Here is an 18,598-nt window from a genome sequence, read left to right as displayed (position 1 = left end):
GTAAAATTACTCAATTATGAATCATGGCAGTCCTGCTACTAAATAATGGCAATGCAATTTAATTAACCAAATAAGATTAAAGTACCTCTACATTGCAAATTTTAAATATTGTTACTAGATATTACCAAGGGTATAAGTCTTGTCTGTTGTTATGAAACTTATTGTACAAGAATCAATCATAATTATGAATTGATGATATATCAGATTGTTAAGAGTGTATTTATGTATATTTATTTATGTATATAGAAATATGTGTGGTTGGAATATTTTATTTATTAGAAGTGTGTATGTAAGTTAAATGTAAACCATCCATCAGCAGCTTGTTAAAACATGGCTTGTTTTGTCACATTCTGTTTGTTATATAGGTCAATCAAATATAAACATGTACAGGAGTAGTACTAAATCATGGATGGAACCCACGGTACACATTCTGTTTATACTAAATTTAATACTGGTACACAGTAAATAGCCTGAGTTACCAAGGATGCACTAAATAAGCATCAACATTCTCAGGATTTGCACTGAAATCTTGTCTATTCTCTACAGACTAAATTATTATCCAATACACAGAGTAATGATACTGGCTTTATTTAAGCAAGCTGATGTTGAAGGGATTACTTTTAGATAAATAACTGGCATTTACACCTTATAAATGTTATATTTTAATATATTTATGTATATACAACTGAACTTGCATTGTTGGGTCCCTTGAATGGGTAGATAGTAGCTTGGTGTGCTTGTTTGTCTTTCTAGAAATAAGTTTAAATAGTTATATGACAACAGATTACAGTAAATCTCCATAAAACGATGTTTTCGTGTGTCTTGGAGAGAGAGAGTAATGAAATTTGAGTTTTCCACATTATAATTGATTTATAAACATATCTGTCCATGTGTTTGTCTTCACTTTTATTGTGCTCTTTCTCACCAAACTGCAGAACTATTCAACTTTTCTAATATAATTCAAGAGAGGCTTTAAACTTTTACATTTATAGGTACTTAAGAGAATATTGGTATTTTTACTGTTATGCAAAAAAATCTTTAATCAAGTTTTTTGATAGCAAAACCTTATAATGGTAACACAAAAACTGTTGGTTTCTCCTCTTAGGTTTATCAAGAATTTTAGATATTTGAATTGATGATAGTAACTTAGAGAATTCGATTAATTTACTAGGTTTTAAAAACCTTAACATGCAATAACTTTTAATAATCTTGGTTAATAAAAAATTTTCTTTCCTATCTTGTTTCAGAAGGAATTGTTTAAAATCTTTAGATTGCCAGAATTATAGTATTAAGTAATCTTAACAATCATGGATTAAATAAAGTTGGGGTTAATTTAAAATATTTGTGTTTTCAGAAAATGTAAAATTTGAGTTTATTGTTGTAATCATATTAATAAAATTGTACAATATAGTGAAGAATTACAATAAGAGGACAAAGTATATTTATAATTATATTTATTATTTTAATGTACAGTGTGTATATATATAGATTTTGATTAGTGAATATTTATTCCACTTTTTAAAGGTGTTTTTTTTGCTCACCAGAGCATAAAGTGCTCTTGGCGAGCTTTTGTGATAACTCTCTGTCCGTTGTTCATTTTTGTGGGCTGAGTGTCCTCAATAATAACTTTAAACCACATCTCCTCTTAAACTAACTGCTGTATTTTGATTAAACTTCACAGGCATGATCCTTGTGTGGTCCCCTTCCAAAGTTGTTCAAATGTTTCAGGTTGGTTATATAAGAAGGTCACAGAGCTAAAATGGGGATTTGAAAAATGTTAATTTTAAAAGTATTCTTGTTTGAATTTACAAGGCTTAGAGCTTTGATATTTGGTATGTAACATCATCTAGAGGTCTTCTATCATATTTTTTTTCAAATTATGGGTCTGGGGTCAGAATTGGCCCTGCCCTCAGGGGTCATGGATTTCTTTGTATGGTAAAATCTTAAAATCCTTTTCACAGAAACTAACAAGGGTTAGAGCTTAGATTCTTGGCATGGACATCATCTAGTGGATATCTGACAATATTGTTCATATAATGACTGTATGGTCACTATTTGACTGCTGGGAGAGGGGGGAGATGAGGGTCATGTGTGTACCAAACATTTATATATTCCAGCATTGAAAAATTTTCTTCCCTGAATCCCAAAGGGCTCAAGGTTTAAACATCTTTTAGTGGACTTCTACCAAGATTTTTCAAACTACAGATCGTGTGTGAAAATTGGCCCTACCCAGGGTGGGGATAGGTGGTTGAATTGGGGACGGGAATTGGCTTTGTGCTTTTCTTATTAGTACATGTATAGTAAAACATTCAAAATTCTTCTTTTCTGAAACCCAAAAGGCTAGAACCCTTTGGTACATTTCTTAGATATGTTTCAAAGGGTGGTTATGACTAGTAGATGCCTACTTATGATTTTACACCAGAATCAATATCTCAGGTGTGCGGCATAGCCCAATTGTTGTGTGTTAGTGACTGTTTGTTAAGTCAAAAATAATTTAAGTATGCATTGACTTTGAAGTAGAAACTGTTTGTTAAGTCTGTAATAAATCAGTTATTTAAGTATGAATTGTCTTTGAAGTGCAAAACTGTATGTTGAGTTGTTAAACATTTAAGAGTTGCATTAACTTTAACATTACTTATTGTTTAGTCAGGAATAATTCAATGTTTCAAGTACACATTGGCTTTAAAATAATAACAGTTTGTTAAGTTGGAATTAATTCAAAATGTTTCATTATGCCTATGTTTTGAGATGTCCGTTATGCATAGGTGTCCAAGTATATCTGAGAATTTTATATGTCTTTTGAATTGTTTGGAATCAAAATGAAAATTTTTTAAATTGCATTTATTGCCATGGTGAAATCAAACTTGAAATTAGTCATCCATGAAATATGTGTATCATTTTTGCATTAAGGTACCTTTGTGATAATTCTCACAGGTCCTTCAGATTGTCTTTTATTATCACTTAATGTAAAAGAGTGTGTGATTTTGAAACTTCTTGGCTTATTAGATTTTCTCGTGAAAACTTATCATAATATTCAAATAACCTGTTTTATTTGTGTAATTCATAGAGTATCAGCATTTTTTTAACAATAATATTTCAGTGTTTTAATGTTTTAGGAATCTCAAGTATAAATCCAATGTATATGTGCTGTTGTACATCATATGTGTAAAGTTTGTATACCATACAATTCATAACATGGAACACATAATTGTATCACTTAAAGTAAATCTTTACACTTCAACTTGATAATTAAAGTCTTTAAAGATAGGTCAAGAATTTGTGACAGTACCTTTATTATACATATAGATAAGTTTGCTCTTTCAACAATTTGCTTACTTCTGTGTAAAAGAACAGTTTGTGAAGTTTTTATCCATGATAATAATATTAATGAATAATTTGAAAATTTTCTTTCTTTTCATACTTAATGTAAAGCTGATTGGTAAACTAACTGATACAGTGTAGGTGTCCTGTACTAAGATATTTCCACTGACTTAGTTAATAACTCTGTTATAGTGTATTTGTTTCTAAAACAAAACATCTATATTGGTCAATAAAACAAGGATTAAATCTCTGCAAGGTGTTAATTATTAAAAGTTCTTTAAACATTGACTTCTCAGAAAACACATCACATGCATTTTGTTTTTGTAATTTGATGCATTTTCAGGTAAAACTAATTATAAAATTAATATTCAGGCAATTTTAATGGATTTTATTTAAAATTATAGAAATTTCAATTGCATGTAAATGTTATAATTACAATGTGATGAATTTGATGGTATATTTTGATCTGAGTTTACATATAAACATGTGCTACTGGATGAGAATGATAGTTACTTAGCTTGTTTTTTTAGATGTTTTTGCTGATTACACAACTTACATTGATACACTTTGTATTTCTATCCCTTTAATCCCTTATTTTGTGTCATAAACATACCATTCCATATCTTTTTGCACTCATGAATTTATTTGAAATAAAAATGAAATGATAATGTTTTGTTTCTTGTGTCTTCTGTCATGTTTAACTTTAAATGCTTAGTGTTCAACCCATTTACAGTTGGACACTACGCTTTCCTCTTTTGATTACATCTGACGGGCCAAGTGGGAGACTATATGATGGACAGTTCTTAAAGCCCTTTGGGACTGAATTGCCTTAATGTTTGTCTTCTGTCTTGCTTCGTCGGGCCCTTGTAGGTGATTTTCTTGTTGCTCTGTCTTCCTTTAAGACATCGAGTACTTTTGTACTTTTGTTATGGTCATTGGGTTTTCATCATTTTGGTGTTTTTATATGTTATCTACATGATCATTTTGGTTTGTAACCATAAAAACTGTTAGAATTTCACTTTGCGGGGATTCTTTTTATTTACACTTGTCTCGTTTATAGGAACATGGTGGGGCTAAGAGTAAGGTTTGGTGCACCATTAACCGGTTTAAACTCCCCAGTATTTCTTATGCTGCTGACCGTTCCAATGCGGCGCCCCTCTGTGATCCTCAGATGTATGTCTATGTTGTTTTATACTGTTTTAGTGACACTTTTGCTCGTGTCTCTTGTTGTTTCTCGTCTACAGTAAGTATCTTCCCTTTGTCCCTAGTTTTTATTCATTTTATTTCCCTCCCCCCTTCCCCGTGTCTCATGTCCCCTTCTCCTGTGCCTTTTGATATTATGGGCCTTATATTAAATAATTTATTTGTGTTGTTTTAGTTCCTTATAAGTTACTAATTATGTATTCTGATGTAGTGGTTTGCCTGCCTGTACTCTGCCTTGTGCCCTGTCCTGTTTTTCTTTGGGGTCCTCCTGGGCTCCTTGCCGCTGGCGCTTGTTGCTGGGTCGGGTGGGGGCTGCTTTCATTGAATGCGCCTTTCCTTGTCGATCTTGTTTATCATATTTGATTATCCATTATGTAGACCTTGACCACAATATCTTCAAAATAAAGTAAGGCCCATGTTACCCCTGTATGCACAGCAAATCAGATTTGACATTGTTGTACGATTTTGATGCTAAAATTTATAAAATCAACAACTGGGGGGTTTCAAAATTATATATTATATTGATTTACCAAGCAAAGGATTAATTAACATTTCCTTTTATTTATATGATAAGGTCATTTGACTTCTTGCTACATTATTGTATCCCTTGGCTTTTTTTGGTGGTAAGAAAAAACCTTACCTTTAAAAATCTCAAGGCTCACATATTTGATTTTGGGTAGAAATGTTGTCCTTGACAAAAGATGTTGTACTACGTGTACACTGTCAAATGGCCCTGGAGGAAGCAATTATGACCCTGGGTGATGGGTTGCAAAATAAAGAATTCCGCCTTAAGACTTGGAGAATGAAAATTTGTCTCCACTAATGCTGAGCTATAGTTATCTAAGTGTTGACCAAAAGATCTGGCTTTAAAACCTTTAGATTCTAGAAATGTTCTGTGCAGTTACTGACTGATTTTTTCAGTATTTTAAATATTTTATCACCATATTTTTACTGTGTTTCTAACACAATAAGGACTATTTTTAGATATTTTGACCATGTTTTTGGTAATTTACATGGATTGTGAGTGTAAACTACTTTATTTGTTCACTTCACAATACATGTATTTTACTTTTAAAGATCCTGTATGTTGTAATTAACCCATTACGTGATATACACGCCTTTTAACGCCTTTTTCACCCCCCCTTTTTTCGTTGTCTCAAATGGTGAAAAAGCCTTATTTATTTCCCCAACACTTGTTTTTGTTTGAGAAATGTTGTTTGAAAAAGTGACCACTTTTTTGGTGCAGCCCCCCAACCAAAAGATACATCGGGGGGTTGACAGAAGGAGGATGTGTCCCCTTCTGTTTGGGGGGTTTGAAGGGGGGCGGCAGTCCTCCTCATCGCCAAGCAAATTTTGGACTTGTGAGAGGCTAAAAATGACCCCAGATCAATCATAAGGTAGCGTGTAACCAACGCTGAAAAGCATTTGACTCTATCTCAATCCATCTCAATCCAATCCTCATCGTCAAGCAAATTTTGGACTTTTGAGAGGCTAAAAATGACCCCAGATCAATCATAAGGTAACGTGTAACCAATGCTGAAAAGCATTTGACTCTATCTCAATCCATTGAGAAGTTGCAGCACTTTGAAATCAATTTTGATGGAAAAAATAAAATTAATGCAAAATTGATTTTTGGCAATTTTGAGATGTCCCCTCGTTGCCATGGTAACAGGAAATTTAAGTCTGAGCATGTTGTTGCAAAGGCAATGGTCCAGTCAACACTTGTGCCAAGTTTGATTAGTATTGAAGCAGCTTTTATATTTTATAGCAATTTGAAGTTGTAACAGAGACTATTCAATGAAAACAGCCATTTTTCACAAAATGCTCATGAAGTAATGAGTTAACTTGAGTGAAATTTTATATATGTATATAATTATGCTTCTAAAACAATTTTCAAACATTGAAGAATATGTAAAATATGTTTTGCAAATTATTTGTCTACATTATATGTAATCATTAAAATATATGCATTCATTTCTTATTGAAAAATTTGACTTAGACTTTTTTGAAAATAAATTTCTAATTACCTCCCTTTATTAACATGAAATGTAAATTTGGTAATATCATTACAAATTATGCTTTTTGGAACTTACAATATTGATAAATTTTCATTTAAAAAAATTATATTTATGATATAAAACCATACAAAAATGAGTTACAGAACAGATTTATATGTAATTAAGATCTGTGGTTGCAGGATCTCTAAGGCACATTATTCCTCAGAAACAAATAATTCTTTCCTTTTTTAGAAAGTTCAAACACAAGTTTTATAATGCTTAAATAATGGTTTTAGAACATGTTAGATGCTTATCAACTAAAGATAGTGGAACTTAAGGTGACAACAGACACTTTCCGTGGTACTCACATAAATGTCATTTAAACCAAGTTATTTTAGTAATAATTGTTATTCATTTAATCTTTGTGCATTAAATGTCGTTGATCATCATAAAAAATAACATATTTGAAAAAAATGCCTTTGTAAATGATTGATTTTGAATAAAATCCTAAAATTTTAAATCGTCATATCAAAGTCATTTTTTATTTTTTTGTCATCAAACTTTTGGAAAATAACCATACTTATATTATCTGGGGAACCGTGTCTCAAATTTTTTATATCTTTTCTCAAAAAAATATTACGTAACGTCAAACAAAATATGCGACTTTTTTCACCATACATATTACGTAATTAAAGATAATTAAGTCGCTGATTGAGCAAACAAAAATCCCTGACACGGTTCCCTCCGTAAATGAATTTCCTTTCATGTGCTTTAAACCGCATGTTAATTGCTTGATTATCAAAAAAGTTATGCCGATTCAAAGTTAGTCCGACCCGCATCAAACGAAGTGTCATTAATCGGCTGTTCTCTCTCGGACCCCTACGTTTTACGCTAGATAATTGCATAATACACAAATATCGCACCAGAGAGGGTCACAAGTTGCGGTAACATACTCTAACAACATTTTATGACCCAGTGACATCTGACCAATTAAAAAGCTGCTGATTAATATCAGTTTATAGCCGAAATTTCTTCAATTCTTAACGTGATTTACTGTTCGTCTGGTATCTGTCGCACATGTCACGTGACTATCGGTAAAATTTGAGGCACTCAGTGGGGGCAAATGGAACGCATTTGCGCACCGCTAGCGGGGTATTTAATTGTTTCCTATTTGAAGTTTATTATTATTATCATCAGCATTATTATTGTATTATACCAGTGTCACTCTGCCTGTGTATTCGTGTATGAAATTCCGTTAAAATATAAAATAAAATAACAAAAAACTGAGCTTCTGACAGTCTTTTAAAAGTCCATGGTAGATGTACAAATAAGAACGGGATAGTATATATTTTTTCCACCAAATTGATAATGCTTCACATATTTTAACAGAAATAAAAGGCATTACTCGATCATTATGATGTGGCCTTCTTGACTTCTATTATCATGAATATCATCTATGCACGGCATAGAGATCCAGTTTCTACCGGGATAGACAATAAATTTCATACTTTGTCCCAGATTTATTAGTACTGAGTCGGATTTACTGGCGAACAATTTACTTTCACTGAGAATATATTTTAATATCTTTTTTTATTCATAGAGAAATAAACATCCTTAGACAATCTAAAATGGTTTAGAAATTTGTCAGGGACACCTTACCACAAGTCATATAAGCGTTCACATAAAAAATGTCGTCTGTTGTTGTTTTACTTGACATTGTTAGAAAACGAGGTTGAATGTAAAGTAAGCCCTTGAATCCGTACAAAAGTCTATCAACTCAATGTTATATATTTGTATGTGCTATAAGCATTGTAAAATGTTTAATGCAATAAAGATATTGAATTGAATTGAATTGAAATATATATCAGATTAACGGGATAGACAAATTATTTTCACACATTATGGATATTTTAGCAACTACATTTTCAATCAACCCCGTGGTCGTGTGATTTGCCGCTATGCTTAATTATTTATGTTTCATACATTATGTTACGTACATTGGCCGACAATTTCTTAATTTATAAAAAAGGCTAAATGTTGAGATATTCATAAAAGATGTACGGTAGATGAACGATACATGTATTACGAGAAGTATGGACCAGTATGGACCTGTAATTCACGGATATATGGAACTACCGATTTCCCTCATTGATGCCTCAACAGGGGGCGGAGCGTTATCGATAATCGACAGGTTACGCGAATAGCAGATACAAATAGTATAGGTACCGTTTTAAATCGTTTAAAAACACATTTTTGGACTAACTGCTTCCAAAATTAAATCACGAATGTGTTCAGAAAAGGTTGATAAATCTACTTAGCAAAAAATCTCATTTTAGGTATTTTTAGTGATAATTGACTCCGTTGTCACCTTAATGTGAAATTATTTGTCATAAAAATAGCAATATGTAAACATTAGTATTTTTGACTTCCATACAAAATACTAAATCACTGTACACATTCCTTATTGCCAAAAAGAACCAGGAGCAAAAGATGGTTTCAGTAATTGTCCCAAAAGTAATTTTCAAAACTTTATCAGGCCACAAAAAATAAAAGATAAAATTTAAAGCATTTCTGGGTTTTTTTTATGCTGCTTTAATGTGTCAAAATTTAATGTATATGTGAAATTATTATGTTGATTTTACTGCAAAAAGTGTGCTTTATACGTTGAATGTATTTGAAAGATCGTTTTTGCTTCGATCTACTTTAATTTTACATGTATATACCAGCTGGTTACTTATTACACCAGCTGGTTACTTATTATAAGTACTTGTGAGCCCTGTGATTGAGAATATGTTCTTCACGATCGGCATTCTAATCAAGCTCGCCAAAACAACATGGCTTCTTCCAGTGTTGTTTTTCAAGGATTCACAGGTATCAGTCACATTAAATTGTGTATACACGTCTTATGAAATTAAATAAGCTGGCAAAGTGCCTGTATTGTTTAACATTCGTATTCCTTCGTTTCAAAATATAGAAATGTCTTATATTGAGGTAAATGTTAAGTGCATTAAATTCGGACATGTTGTTATTTCGGATGCCGATAATTTTCTTGAAACTATTACTAAAGTTGAATGAAACATGATTTTTATTAATATCTGCCAGTCCTGTCTAATTTGTTTTAATTACTAATTCAATTGAAAAATCTGCCAGTATTATTGTTTATAAAAAAGAATTTGGGATGAACTAGTGTTGTCCCGATTGTGTCTGAAAATCGATAACTAATCGGACCGCCCCAAAATCGGCGACAATCGATAGTCCTTTTTAAAAATCGATTTTTTTAATGTTCTATACCACAGCTGAATTGCCTATACTGTATTGTTAATTACTTTAGAAAATTATAGTGTAATAACAATCTTACAAACTTACACATCTACTGTAGTTAAATTAGTGATCTACAATATTTTGACCTGTTGACTAATATTGACTGCCATGAAGTTGTATTATACAAAAATTACCTGTCACAAAGTTGTATTAGGTATTTGCGTTGTTTGTTTTGAATTCAAAGAGTAAAACAATCTGGAAATAAAGTGATCCCTCGGAAGCATTAATCACAACAAAATTACAAGAGAATTGCAGAATCGGTTTGATTGAGTCTGTACATTATATAAGTCTGTAAATCTTACTTTAATCTTGAGACAAGAGTTTATTTATTCTCAAAATGTGGTCACTACTGTATAAAAAATAAATACAAGGATTGGTACCTTGAAAAAAAGGGCCATAAAAATATGAAACTCGATTATACTATTGGCAGACAATCGATTTTGGTGGTCCGATTATCGATAGTGATTTTTTAGTCCAATACCCAACACTAGGATGAACTTTCTTCACCACAGGTACTTGAAACCACAGATTTATATTACATACATTATATATGTAATATAAATCCGTGCTGAAACAAACTATTTTTAATGTTCTATATGGGCTTTATACTATAGTAAGATTTATTGTAGTATTTGCTCATCTGGAACATTAAAAATAGTTTGTTAAATATGAAATTAGGCAAAGCCACAGATATATAAACAACGGATAGAACACTCCGAAATTAGACGAGAGTCCGATTCAGACTCACAATCCTTTGAGCGCTTTGGTGATAATCAGGTTTTCCAACTAGTCTCCGATTTTCACGCTATCGTTTAACTTCGGTGATATCCGTGAATTATTGCTGACATTGCCTCGGAGAAATATTTGTGTGGAAAAGTGTGTTTTGTACGTTTTAGAATAAATAACTATTGCTTCTTATATAAGTAAAAAATGTTTAGTCTTTTTTGTTGACGTACCTCCGGGAATTCAATATGGCGGTATTTTGGCTACTTTTACCCAGGATGCATAAATTCTCGCAAAATCTCGCGACATATGATAACTTGTTCCACCGATACTGAGTTTAACTGTGTGACATCACAGTCTCTTCTCCATCTTATATTTAACTCCATGGCAAAGCCTATGAACTGGGAAGTCATTAAAAAAGTTTCTTTCATTTTTCTGTTCTAAAGATGTCATTGTCATTTCATGCACCGCTTCCGTTTTCACTCGGAACACTTGACTATTATCATTAATAAGAAAAGTTGAGATTTGTTCCGTTATCGGAATTATTTCCCCCTATTATCATAAAGTTACATTATAAATGGCGGCGGCCAACTAGAACTGACACTTGAAATTTCATTGATAGGTATAGAATTCTATATATTTTTTAATTGTATTTTATTTCATTTTCTTTTAAATATACATGTGTAGTCTGTAGCCGGGCAAGGCGGGCCCGGTCTATGACTTCCCCGTATTATAGTAAATAGCCCATAGATAGAACATTAAAAATAGTTTGTTTCAAGTACCTGTGTTCTGCACATGTGCTGACTATTCTCCGCCCTGTTCTCCGCCAAAATAGGGGGAGAACGGTCAAGAAGGAAATGTCAGGGAAAGAACTTGTAAGTGGGAAAATAGTGTTCAACCTCGGACATAATTTAATGGGACAAGCAACAAAAGACTGACACTATGCAGGGCTGTTTTCTATCTGTAGCAGGGGTCATTTAAGGGCGACTTACCCGATGAAATTTTTTTTTTAAATCATGCAGTTTTCCCAAAATATTGAAGTTTTCCAAAAATACCATACTTTTTCCTGAAGGGCTGCTTCCCCAGCCTGTGAAAAAAGCCCTGCTATTAGTATGTATTATTTCATTCAATAAAACCCACACACTGCCATTTTTCTTTGTTGTAATTTTGTTGTGTCCAGAGTGAATAGTGTGAATAAGAGAAATAGTTTTATAAGCCAATTGGTGAAACTTAGTAAGAGTATAATATTTAGTCCTATGTCTGTATATATTTAAATTATTTTAAGATGATGTCTTGAACATTTATCAGTGTGATTTTTTTTATTCTAATGGTATCAATAATATGATTTACACAATACGCTTATTTATCGATCCGCTGTCTGTTTTGCATACGTTCCCTCTGTAGACTGACAAAAAAAAACTGGAATGAGGAAATATCTATGTCCTAGGGTTTATTCAACATTTCGTTTATTTTTGAAAGGCATGACAAAGAATAGCAAAGATGATAAAATAGGATTTAATTGTCAAATTATGTTTAGGAATTTATACATTAATGCAATGACAAATAACTTAACATTCATGAAATGATTTTATTATATGATATAAAAATAGCTGCAATCTTATTGGTTTGAACAGTAGTCAAACGAAAATCATTTTCAGCGGGTGAGGTATCATATTCACTGGCTGAATTAGATTTTCCCAATCTAAAAATATGATAAGGCTCATATCCAATGACCGTACTGACGATACAGCGTAAATCATATGCATGAGATGTGGTATCATATTCACTGGCTGAATTGGATTAGCCCTAACTAAAAATAGAATCAGACTCGTATTCAATGACCATAAAGCATAGACTTTCTATGAACTATATGCATGTGCATAAAATTAATTTTAAGGAAATGATGTTTTTGTTTTGATTTTTCCCATAAAAGGTTCAACTATACAATTAAAAAAGAAAAAGACAAACAACAATATTGATTTGAATTCTGTTTTAACTATTATTTTGTAAAAAATATTTTTTAGTTTTGCCATTGAAAATAGAGGAAAAGAGTACATGTCATCATTACTTGTATGTGAAAGAACACAACATAAGAGATGCAAGGGATTGCAAACCTAAAGAAAGAACACTTTTTGTTCTAAATGTTCCACCATATTGTGAGGAGGTTTGTAAAATATTTCAGCATTCATATCATTTTGTTAATTTGGCTTGCTATCTTTTCTGCGATACAGACTTAAATTACTTTTATCTTGTAAGTGTAACTCTTGAATGTGCTTCAGGAGCAAATGTTGCTGAAAGCTGTGGAGCTAATTTTATAAAAAATAAAATTAGGGAGAGCTATTGTACTTATCCCAGCATTGATGTCACACTTTGGTTAAGTTTTGTGTGCAAGTTGGTATCTCTAAAACTACAGAAGGAATGGGTTGAAACTTCACTCACTTACTTGAGACCATAATTAGAGGTCACTGCTCAAGGCCAATAACTCTAACATGGATTTTGACAGAATTATAGACATTTTTGAATTAAAAAAAATTCTACATTATCCAGGTTCTTGTTCTACTATAAAGCAATGAGAATAATTGAGCATGCTGTCCTTCTAAGAGCTCTTGTTATTATTTGTTTCTTTGGATTTTATGATGATTTAACACAAAAAAGTCAAAGATTCTAAGTCAGATGTAGATTAGGAATGTTATGTAATATATAAAGTATTATGAACATACAAGTTAAAATAATTATAAATGTTCCAAGGAATATGCCAAAACGTATAATAAAAATGTAAAAAAAACCTTATGAAATACTAGTTTGTTGCACAGAAAGTGGAATTGGTAAGTTATATATTCTAGTGAATCAGCTTGATTTAGGAGATAAGAATGTGTTAAAGGGAGTATGACTAACTGGGCAGCTTGAAAGAACAACTTTCTAAAGCAAATAATTATTATAAAACTTACAAAATAATCCTTTATTTTATAGATGTTTATTCCTTACATTTAACAAGATATGTTTTACTTGCACAGGGGCACTTTAGAGAAATGTTTGAAAGATATGGCACAATACAGAGGATCTTCTTTCACAGTAAACCAACATCTGGGCCACCTACCGTCAACTCATCAACGTTCTTCCCCACAGCACCAGTCATACAAGTATTAAGAACATATATGAGCCGCGTCATGACAAAACCAACATTGTGCGATTGCGACCAGCATGGATCCATGCTGTTCGCTATCAGTTTCTCTACTTGTAATAGAGTTGGTAAGCGACCAGCATGGATCCTGATTAGACTGCGCAGGCTGGTCTGGATCCATGCTGGTCGCAAACCCATTATGTTGGTTTTGTCATGACGCGGCTCATATTATGTTACATTTTCTTTTCTTATTGTAACATTTTTTTACAGAAAATACTTCATTACCTTGTAAGACCCCTTAAAGTATAAGTTGTAGTATATATTATGTTTTTAGCACACACCTGTGCAGCTTTTATGACTCCGTAAAAATGGTATTGCATGGCTGTGCATATATTTTGACGTGACATCATTTTCGTTAAATAAACATAGTATTAAGACGCCTTAAATATTAGCGTTATACTATAGGCACGTCAATGAAACATGGGTCTTTTTCACTTCCAACGGTCTTTTAGTTTTGGTATGCGATAAATAGAATATTAAACTTGTGTAGATTCAGTACTAAATTTATTGAACTTTTTTAATAAAATAATGTTACGCTCACCAGAGGCTCGCATAATACTGCAAATTCACTTATATTCGTGGGCATGAAATTTCGTGGTTTTATCAAAACGGGCCTTTTCGTGGGTTCTTAAATTCGTGGATTTTCATTTTCTTGTAAAAAAAATAACCTAATGTAAAGTAATCTTACAATTAATCGCCACGCATTTTTACTTACTGCATGAACATATCTTTACGTATCACACAGCCTTGTCAATAATCTAATCCTTGCCTCTAGGCATAACATAAAGATAGCAGTTACTGCCGATAATTGACTGCAATTAACACATTTAGATGACATGATATGCAGCTCCATTGTACACACTGCCCCTGTGATTCGCCGATGTAAACATTGCATAATTTATACGACCCCTTAACCAGCGAGTTTAAAAAGTTTACACCCTGAATCGGTCTTACTATATTTGACATTATCTACACATCAAATTGACTGTGTAAATTTACATGCATATAAATTAATATGAGTAAATAAAACGAGATTGTGCAGATTTATTAAGAAGTTGGAAGCGCCTTTGATGTTTACAGAATAGTAGTCGCACAAATACAGATTAAATTCATGTAGACTGGATCATTTTAAGAGGACAAAAGGATGTACAATTTATCCGTTTTAGTGATTGTTTATTTTTTTGTGTTTGTACTTAACTTACGACATTAATATCAAAGATTTCTTTAATTCTATTAACAATTTTTAAGAGTAAACTGAAAATTTATATTGGCGCTAATTATTGCACTGGTTTCCCAATTTTACTCGATTATGTCAAGTATTCTGGATAACACAATCGAGTAGCCTACAACAATTAAGCAGTCCCAGTGATGTGTATATACAACTGAAATTCAGGACATATAATCAACATTCCTTTCAAGTTTCTTAAATATTGCAAACCTAAACTATTTCATAGATTTAATCTGTCACTTACCTGATTATCATTCTGTATACCATCATAACACAATAATCAACCGGAAAAGTGGCGATGCATGTATAGAATAGAGACACGGTTAGAAGTAATTGTTGGAATAAAATTTTGTCGGATCTTAAATTTGTGGATTGACCTAACCACGAAAATTCTTGCCCCAAGAATAATAATGATTTTACAGTATTATTTTATTCAACATGTTCAATAAATTCAGTATTAAACTTACACTCATTCAATATCCTCTATATCTGAAGAACAGAATAAAGAAACAAAATGTAAATACATGTACTTGTAATAGAGCATGTAAACAATATTTTATTATTTTTAGAGTAGATATAGATTATAGCGATAGTTTTAATGATAAATTGGCATCAAGTACATAAGATTTGAAACAAAGTTGAATGTATTTACAAATTTCTTAGCGCGACTATTTGAAGACTCAGAACTATGTCATTTACATTAATTTGGCATCACCAAGTCAAAAATTGCTGTGTATATTTGAAAGTGCTTCTACTTGTTGTAATCCATGATATATTAATCAGTATTTCTATAGGTGTTGTTTTTATACTTGTAGGGCTATATGGTGGCATATATTGTTTTCAAGAAAGTGTCTTCTGTGAAGGCAATAACTTCATTACCATATGATAAACCTTTGGTCATGCATAAAGAGGGTGGCCAAAGTATTGATACAGGACTAAATAGTAAGTTATTGGTTTCTTAACAATCTTTCTTATCATAAACTGTATGTAACAAAATATTTTTTTTGAGAATGAACGTAGGCAAACTCCTTATCTTGAATCATTCCCCATATTTTGCTTCTTATTTTGATTTTCAAAAGCATTGACCCCCAATGGATTTTACTAGACCCCATCCAATTTTTAAAATAGACTACTTATAAAACAAAATGTGGATATTGTCATAAAATGCCTAGACAAGTAAGAACTTATTTATTTTAACATTACTTGTATTGTTTTGTAACTTTCTTGTGACTGATGATAATATGATTTTTATTTTCAAAGTTCTGGCAGTCAGGTCAAGGTCATGATAATTATGCTGGAGCTAAAATATTTCAGTTACTGGTATTCTGGTCTGTTTAACTTATGTGCATTAGACATTAAAATAACTTATGACATTGTCTTTAAAAGTGAATGTTTCAGAAATAAGAAATTTGATTATTGTTTTCAGAATGGATCAGGGAATATAAAGAAGATGTGGTAGATACTGCTGCATTACAAACAGAAATAGATAAATATATGACAGAGTATGATGAAAAAATACAAACGGTATTAATTAAACTTATAATTATTAGGTATTATAAGAATGGTGAAAGATAGATTGGGCTTTTTATATCCAATCATAGAAATATCATGAAGATCCATCATTATGCCCCCGCCATGTAATGGCCGGGGCATATAGTGTTACCCTGTTCCGTCCTTCCGTCCTTCCGTCATTCCGTCATTCTGTCATTCCGTCATCATCAGTTTCCGTTCATTATCTAAGTAACGGTTGCACACATTCAACTCAAATTTGACATATGGATATGTCATGAGAAAATACAGGTCAAGTTCGAATTTGGTCATGGTTGGATGATTTTTGGCAGAGTTATGCCCCTTTTACTTTAAAATAATATAAAATTTTCAGTTTCCATTCATTATCTCCCCAACGGTACAACACATTCAACTCAAACTTGACATATGGATATGTCATGAGAAAATACAGGTCAAGTTCGAATTTGGTCATGGTTCGATGATTTTTGGCAGAGTTATGCCCCTTTTACTTTGAAAAAAATATGAAATTTCAGTTTCCGTTCATTATCTCCCCAAAGGTACAACACATTCAACTCAAATTTGACATATGGATATGTCTTGAGAAAATACAGGTCAAGTTCGAATTTGGTCATGGTTCGATGATTTTTGGCAGAGTTATGCCCCTTTCACTTTGAAAATAATATGAAATTTTTCAGTTTCCATTCATTATCTCCCCAACGGTTACAACACATTCAACTCAAACTTGACATATGGATACATCAAAGGAATGCGCAGGTCAAGTTCAAATTTGGTCGTGGTTCAATAATTTTTGGCAGAGTTATGCCCCTTTCACTTTGAAAATAATATGAAATTTACAGTTTCTATTTATTATCTCCCCAACAGTGTTACATATTCAACTCAAATTTGACATATGGATATGTCAAAGGAATGGGCAGGTCAAGTTGGAATTTGGTCCTGGTTCGATGATTTTTTGGCAGAGTTATGTCCCTTTCACTTTGAAAATAATATAGATACATCTTAGGAATAAGCAGTTTAAGTTTGAATTTGGTCGTGGTTCAATGATTTTGGACAAACTTATCTTTCTTGAATGTTGGAAAAATTTTGAACTTTCAGTTTCAGCACTCATACTTTTGTGGAAATGTATGTAGCCATTATTTTGGCTACAAATATGAAATATGCTATTTTCAAAAGGTTAAGACTAAATAATTTCAGTGCTTTGAACATTGTATGAAAATGGTTTGTGTTAACATTGAAAAGTTTTAAGGGCTTTGAACTGCAAATGAAAAAAATAATTTGTGCAAACAAATTTGGAACTAAATATTATAACATCTGAAATTTTGGCTGCATGCGGGGGCATCCGTGGCATGATGACACATTTCTAGTTTTTCTTATACCCCTGTTTGAAAAACGGGTCGTATTATGGGAACGCCCCTGGCGGGCAGGCGGTCGGGCGGGCGGGCGGCGTCCAATTTTGTCCGGAGCATATCTCCTACATGTATGGAGGGATTTTAATGAAACTTGATAGAAATGTTCACCACTATGAGGAGCAGTGTCGCGCACATGAACCAGGTCTCTAGGTCAAAGGTCAAGGTCACACTTAGAGCTCATTGAAAAATGCTTGTCCGGAGCAAAACTTCCACATGTATAGAGGGATTTCAATATTACTTGGCACAAATGTTCACCATTGTGAGGCGGAGTGTCGCGCGCAAGATTCAGGTCCTTGCGGCCAAGGTCAAGGTCACAGATAGAGGTCAAAGTTCAGATAAAAATATGAAGATGTGTATATGGACCATTTAGTCATCATTTATTGAGGGATTGTAACACAAATGGTCATTATCAAGACTATGGCTGTGATACATATAACTTAGGTCAATATATACAAGGTCAAGGTCACTAAAGATGATGAAATATCCAGATTTTGTCCGGAGCATATCTCCTACACGCATGGAGGGATTTTAATGAAATTTCATAGAAATGTTCACCATTATGAGAAGCCATGTCACGCACATGAACTAGGTCTCTAGGTCAAAGGTCAAGGTCACACTTAGAGCTCATTGAAAAACGCTTGTCCGGAGCAAAACTTCCACATGCATAGAGGGATTTCAATATAACTTG

General features: G+C 32.5%; 1 protein-coding gene across 1 annotated transcript; it reads left to right on the top strand.

Annotated features, from left to right (window-relative positions):
* Positions 1–9,263: 9,263 nt before the first annotated feature.
* LOC132746186 (ribosomal RNA-processing protein 7 homolog A-like) lies at positions 9,264–16,498 on the top strand (the record flags this gene model as incomplete). Its single annotated transcript, XM_060735266.1, is given in 5 exon segments — positions 9,264–9,392; positions 12,590–12,729; positions 13,580–13,705; positions 15,790–15,916; positions 16,401–16,498. Coding segments are annotated over 5 exon segments (528 nt in total), but the record flags the coding sequence as incomplete, so codon positions are not given.
* Positions 16,499–18,598: the final 2,100 nt, after the last annotated feature.

Source organism: Ruditapes philippinarum, unplaced genomic scaffold, assembly GCF_026571515.1.
Source record: "Ruditapes philippinarum isolate M1 unplaced genomic scaffold, ASM2657151v2 ctg370_1_1_1_1, whole genome shotgun sequence".
Taxonomy (NCBI): domain Eukaryota; kingdom Metazoa; phylum Mollusca; class Bivalvia; order Venerida; family Veneridae; genus Ruditapes; species Ruditapes philippinarum.
This window is presented reverse-complemented; position numbering and strand designations above follow the sequence as displayed.